General features: G+C 26.4%; 1 protein-coding gene across 1 annotated transcript; it reads left to right on the top strand.

The window, feature by feature from the left end:
* Positions 1-3,056: 3,056 nt before the first annotated feature.
* LOC111470561 (probable sphingolipid transporter spinster homolog 2) lies at positions 3,057-6,023 on the top strand. The gene is made up of 15 exons (XM_023116099.1): positions 3,057-3,115; positions 3,269-3,400; positions 3,489-3,590; positions 3,670-3,774; positions 3,865-3,940; positions 4,028-4,102; positions 4,193-4,295; positions 4,364-4,429; positions 4,540-4,606; positions 4,721-4,791; positions 4,892-4,968; positions 5,084-5,197; positions 5,298-5,417; positions 5,716-5,844; positions 5,934-6,023. Exons 1-15 carry the CDS (start codon positions 3,057-3,059, stop codon positions 6,021-6,023), a joined length of 1,386 nt encoding a protein of 461 aa, XP_022971867.1.
* The last annotated feature ends 1,236 nt before the right edge of the window (positions 6,024-7,259 follow it).

Here is a 7,259-nt window from a genome sequence, read left to right as displayed (position 1 = left end):
GTATTTATTAAAAATTAAGAAATTAGAAATGAGATCAGAAATGTGTAATTTTGAAAATTAAAAATTAAGAGAGCACAAATTTTGTAATTCATTGTAATTCAAAAAAAAAAAAAATTATTTCAAAAATGAAAAAATTTGTAATTTTGAAAATTAAGACACTAATCAAATTTTGAAATTGGAAATTAAAAGGAAATTGGAAATTAAAAGATTAATCAAATTTTGAAAATGAAGAGACTAATTTTGTAATTCAAAAAATAATTTTTTTTTTAATTTTTTTGGAAATTAAGAATTAATCAAATTTTGAAAATTAAGAGACTAATTTTGAAATTCAAAAAATATGAAAAAGTATTTAATAAATTTAATAAATTTTTAAGTGAGGTGAATTAATCTTACAAAAATTAAAATTTTAAATCCATGGTTATATTCAATATAAAATTAAATTTTATATTTGATGAAACTCTAATTTTTTAATTTTTTTATCTAACAAATTATGCAATTAAAAAATGCAACAAAAATGTAATTTAAAAATATTATTGCAACAAAAATGTAATTTAAAAATATTATTAATGTAAATCTCATTTTTTAATTTGGTGTGAAATAAACGTATAAAAATTGAAAATGATTAAATTTGTAATTTAAAAAAATGGATGAACTTATTTATTTGTTTACCTCCAAATTATTTTTTAGCTTAATATAACAGAAATTATTAACTTAAATTCAAATTAGTTAATTCAAAACGGAAATAGATAACATTACACTTTTATTTAAAGTGTAATTAATTCGGGTTAATTATGAGTTATCATATAAAATTAAAATCGAACTAAATTTTTTTGGTTTAAGAAAATTAACTCAATCCAACTAAAAATACTAACTCAATCCAACCAACCCATTAATACGTTCAAGAACTTTAGCGTTGCATTAAGCTCATGCTTTTAAGTTCAATTTGTATAAAGCTATAATTTCAATTTTGACTTCTAACCACTAAATTAATACTTTATTTACTACCTGCTATAAGTTTATTTTGATTCGTTCATAAATATATTTAAATTTACTCATCTTATTCTTTTTAATTGGAATGAACAGTAGTTTTAAAATTAGAAAACATAAAATAGGAATAAACATGTCATAACTAGATCGAATGCTTGCTCATGCAAATCCATGTTTGAGTATCTATTCTTTATTAGAAAAGAAGAAAGGTCAATCATTATTATGACACGTTTTTTTCCAAGAGTATTTTTTGTCGACGTAGAGGAAGAGGATTTGCAACAAAGTATCGAGTGCAAAACCTTCATTTGAAAACAAAAAATTATCACAAACAAATTGGCCAAAGTTTAGAATCTTAGTTTGTTTTCAATATAATGAGTTGTAAATAGACAATTTTGCACCCTTCTAACCCATAACAAATAGAGGAAAAGCATTAGGTTTTGAGGTTGTTTTTATAATTTAATTCATTTACATAATTAATGATAAGTATTTTTGAGAGAATATAAAAATAATATTTCATTCTAAATTTATTTTATTGATATGGATATTTTTAAATTTAAAATTTTCAATAAAATTCATAAATTTCAATTATTATAACCATTATTATTATATGATAAATAAATAATAATTAAATAAATAAACCTAAATAAAAATAATAAATTCCTCTTCTCAATCAAAAAAAAGTCTTATAAAAAAAATAAAAAAATAAACAATAAATTGTCTTATCTTCTCTCTCTCCTATTTTATTTATTTAATTTTTGAGTGTGGATAAATCCTTAATAAAATTAAATTTTAAAAAAAAATTAATGGCTTTATATTCAATTAAATTTTATACTTAAAGAAATTATAATTTTTTAATTTAATTTTTTTTATCAATAAATTTGTAGAATAGAAAAGATGTAATTTAAAAATATTATTAGGTGTAATATTTAAACTAACCTAATCCTTAAATTTTGTGAAAAATAGATGGAGTTTAGAAAAATAAAAAAGGATTAAATTTGTAATTAAAAAATGCATGAACTAAATTTATATTATTTAAAACCAAAATCGAACTAATTCTTTCTTGTTTAAGAAAATTAACCCAATCAAATACAAACTCAACCCAACTCTTATAATTTTAGTTAGGTTGGTTTAGATTGTCGGGTTGAATGTACACCCCTATCTCACACGAAACAAAAAGAGATCAATAATTTTAGTTAGGTCGGTTCAGGTTGTCGGGTTGAATGTACACCACTATCTCACACGAAACAAAAAAAAGACCAATTTAAATGTTAAAATCAAGCACAAGCTACTCGAAACAACATATATGTTTGATTTTCATTTTTGACATTTCAAAAAAATTTAGTCTCCATTGATATGAAATTGGTATGAAAGATATAATTTCAACTTGGACCCCTAACAACTAAATTAATATTCCTTTTTTACTAGTTCGTAAATATATTTAAATTTACCATATATATTTTTTTAATATTTTCATTCAAATTAAAAATAAAAAATAAACAAATAAAAAATTTAGAATCTCACCCAGAATTAGAAAAGATAAAATATGAATCAAATTCGCTATATATATATATATATATCTGAGAACCTAAGTTTCAAAATTAAAAAAATTAAAATCAAAATCTAAACCTAAATAAAATATGACATAAAAAAAAATAAAAAACGAGTTAAAATCAAAATCTATGAATAAAAAATTTACAACTCATTTAAAATTACAAAACATAAAATATAAATAAAAAGTTTATAAATATTCTCATTCCAAAATTACAAAATATAAAATAAAGATTTAAAATGGGTCGAAATAAAAATCTAAACGATTAAAATTACATAATCGAAATATAAAATATGAATCAAAACATTTAAAATACTAGATTTAAAATTACAAAAATAAAATATGAATCAAAGATTTAGAACGGGCCGAAATCAATAATACTTTCTCCTATTTATTCTTGTAATTCCTCCGATCTCTAATCATCAAATCGTACACTATCGTTAGCTCTTTTTGCACTCTTCTGAACTCACAAACCCTTCATAGTCTTTAGATATCAACTTTTTTTTTGTGTTTTAAACTAATGGCTACTTCTGCTTCCTCCGATGTTAGTTCCAACCAATCTTGGTTCACACCATTGCGGTACTATTCTTACTTTTCTCGTATTTTGGTTTTTAAATATGATAGCAATATTTGAAATTTCGATCCTTCGTCATCTATGTTTGATTAATCTCTTTAGACTTCAACTCATTTATATTTTTTTTGACTTTAAATGTCTGTTTATTTATTTTGTAGACTACTGGTTTTGTTTTGTGTCATCCATTTAATTAATTACATGGATAGAGGAGTTATTTCAAGCAATGGTGTGAATGGAATCCCAAAAACATGTGGTGCCGATGACACATGCACATCTGGTTCCGGGATCCAGTAAGATTTATTAGAAATGCATTTGATAATATTTCATTGTCATTTGTTGATCTTTTTAAAGAAGTTTTTAATGGATTATTATGATTAGGGGACAATTTAAGTTAACCAATTTTGAGGACGGAATTTTATCTTCGGCATTTATGGTTGGACTTCTTCTAGCTTGTCCAATATTCGCGTCGTTGTCGAAGAGGTAATCTAAATAATTGTTGAGCGTCGGATTATGATTAAGTATAATTTGTTCGACTTGTAATATAATTTAAATTTTGCAGGATAAATCCATTTCGACTCATAGGTGTTGGATTATCTATTTGGACTTTGTCAGTAATTGGATGTGATTTTTCATTTAATTTCTGGTCGATTGTTGTCTGTCGCATGTGAGTAAACCTCTTTTATTTTTTCCCCTGTTCAATCTTTTCTTTTCAACTTTTTATGACTCTCATGAATGCAATGCTTTTTCTTCGTAGGATTGTGGGTGTTGGTGAGGCATCGTTTATAAGTCTTGCGGCGCCATTTATTTATGATAATGCACCCGCTCATAAGGTTCATTTCATATTCATCACAATAATACACTAGTAATGTTTTAGCATATCGTCTATATAGTTGAAAACATTTTCTTATTTGCTACAGAGGACCGGTTGGATAGCAATATTGTATATGTGCATGCCTACGGGTTATGCAATTGGCTATCTTTACGGTGGATTTGTAAGTTCTTATTTATTTGGATAACTAGTTTACATCATACTCCTAATTAGATATTTGTGTAGTTAAATAACTTTAACTTTTAATTGATAGGTTGGTGAACGTCTAGGTTGGCGCTATGCATTTTGGGGCGAGGCAATATTAATGTTTCCGTTTGCAATTCTTGGTTTTGTTGTCGAGCCTCTCCAATACAAGGGTAAAGATCGAACTTATATCATACAATAATTTTTGTGCCACCTCTAACTAAACTATTTGTGGATGTAGGTTTTCCTCCTCGGGAGACGGTTAACGCATCATCACCTGTCGATACAGCTACCTCATTAGTTAAAGGTACTTATCTTCTGCTTCCGTCTCTTGCTTTTCTTGTGCATGTTGTGCATGTTCATGTTTACAAGTCATAACAATTTTTTTTTTTTTTTTTTGTTTGTATATGAAATTAGATTTGAAAACTAAAGATGGAACATCTCGTAAGGATTTACCAGAGAACGGGGTGGAGAGTTTCTCCAAGTAAGCAACTCATTGTAGCAATGTCATTTTCAAATTAGATTATAAGAACGTTGCATTTGTATTTTGCTAGAATATGATTTAATCTTTTTTTTTTTTTTTCATAACTTATGACAGTTCTTCACCTCAATTCTTGAAAGATTTGAAAGCACTTCTGGTCGATAAGGTTTTTGTGGTCAATGTTTTAGGTATGTCTTTTATTTAATTTATCATACTTTGAATTTTCAAGTAAGGATCATATAACATCTATATTTTGGATATAAATATTTTCAATTATATTTTGTTCAGGTTTTGTAGTATATACGTTTGTGATCGGTGCATACTCATATTGGGGCCCCAAAGCAGGCTATAGCATTTATCAAATGGTAAACTATTTATCTCAATAAATTTTTTTTTTTTTTTTGAAGACGAACCATGCTTAAGATATAAACTTGAAAGGTTAAAAATAATGAATAATTGAATTGGAACATTTTTTTACAGAAAAATGCAGATATGATTTTTGGAGGCATCACTGTCGTTTGTGGAATTATTGGAACAATAACAGGAGGCTATGCTTTAGATTACCTAGGCACAACTATTCCTAATGCTTTTAAGGTAATTTTATTTGTTATTCGAAAGATTTTATTTGTTGAATAATTTTTACAGTGTCGTGATATATTTGAATAATGTAATTATTCTTAAATTTCAATTGTAGCTTCTTTCTAGTACAACGTTTATTGGAGCAGCGTTTTGCTTTGGTGCATTTTGCTTCAAAAACATGTATGCCTTCCTAGTTTTTTTCTCAGTTGGCGAGTTGCTGCTGTTTGCAACACAGGTATATTCTTCAAAAACATAAAAAATGTTCTATGCTATAAGTATCTCCTAATTGACATGACATTAGTAAGGATATGACCACCGATATTTATAAGGAGATCGATTTTTGGAGTATATAAAAACCTAGCCAATTGTAAACTTCAATGAAGAGTCAAATTAAGAAAGTTTATTAGATAGTAATTTCGTATTAGTTTGTCGAGGAACTCTCTAAGGTGTACTCTCCATCAAACCCACTCATATTTTAGTCTATATTTAATATTTTTGTATCGATTCTTTAGCTAATTACTTTTACATCGCAGGGTCCGGTAAACTTTGTATGCCTACATTGTGTGAGGCCTAGTCTAAGGCCGCTTTCCATGGCTATGTCTACGGTTGCAATTCACATTTTTGGAGATGTGCCATCTTCACCTCTTGTTGGAGTTCTCGAGGTTTGTTCTTTAGAAGTTAAGCTCTATTTGATTTTGAGTTAAAAGTTTTAATAATCAAATTTTTAACAATGGTTTACTCAACATTGTAGGACCATCTTAACAATTGGAGGAAGACTACACTCATTCTCACCACCATTTTTTTCCCGGCTGCAATTATATGGTTTATAGGTAAACGTTAGAACACATAGACATATGACACGAATATGATAACACGAATACGAAATTTCTAAACGTATGCCACATTAGAGATGGTACTGTTAAACATCGAATGAGAATACTGTTGATTCTTTAAGTGTGTTTCGTTACCGTTTAATTTGTTTTTTCTTTTGAGTTCAACGACGGCAAGAGATGCGTTAATTAGTTGACCTATGCTCCAGTGGGCATTACTTTCGTTTTTTATGGATATCGATGAGTTGTCTTTTTTATCATCCTTTAAAACATGTCAACTAAATCGTAATGTTCGTGCATGTCTATGTTGATATCGATACTATGTTTGAGTATATATGTGTTCTATTAAAAAAGGATAAATGTTGATTATTATATTGACACGTTTTTTTTTTTTTTCTTTTCAACGACAGGAGTGTTTTTTGATGATGTAAATGAAGAAGATATGCAACAAGGCACAATTACTGGATCGAGAGTAAGACCTCCCTCGAAAACAAAAAAATTATCTCAAACAAATTTAGGTTCTACACAAGTTTAGGGTCTTTTTTTATTTTATTTATTTACGGTACTCTTTTATGATTAAGAGACTATTTTGTTATAAATTATTTTTAGTTTGATATTGGTATTCTTCATTTAAAATTTTCAATAAAATTAAAAAACTTTCAACTATTAGAAAAATAAATAAATAATTTAATTTGTCATAATTTAATTTTATTTAATTTGATATTTGTATTTCTTCTGTTTAAATTTTTTAATAAAATTGATAAACTTCCCATTATTCTAGAATAAGTACTATTATATGTTAAATAAATAAATAATTTAAGTTAGCAAAATTTGTTTTAAATTAATTTAAGTTAGCAAAATTTTTAATAATTTAAGAGATCAATAATTTTAGTTAGGTCGGTTCAGGTTGTCGGGTTGAATGTACACCACTATCTCACACGAAACAAAAAAATGACCAATTTAAATGTTAAAATCAAGCACAAGCTACTCGAAACAACATATATGTTTGATTTTCATTTTGACCAATTTAAATGTTAAAATCAAGCACAAGCTACTCGAAACAACATATATGTTTGATTTTCATTTTTGACAATTTAAATGTTAAAATCAAGCACAAGCTACTCGAAACAACATATATGTTTGATTTTCATTTTTGACATTTCAAAAAAATTTAGTTTCCACTGGTATGAAATTGGTATAAGAGATATAATTTCAACTTGGACCCCTAACAACTAAATTAATATTCT

This window comes from Cucurbita maxima, unplaced genomic scaffold, assembly GCF_002738345.1.
Source record: "Cucurbita maxima cultivar Rimu unplaced genomic scaffold, Cmax_1.0 Cma_Scf00046, whole genome shotgun sequence".
NCBI lineage: Eukaryota > Viridiplantae > Streptophyta > Magnoliopsida > Cucurbitales > Cucurbitaceae > Cucurbita > Cucurbita maxima.
The sequence above is the reverse complement of the archived record's forward strand: the minus strand, read 5'-3'. Positions and strand labels throughout refer to the sequence as shown.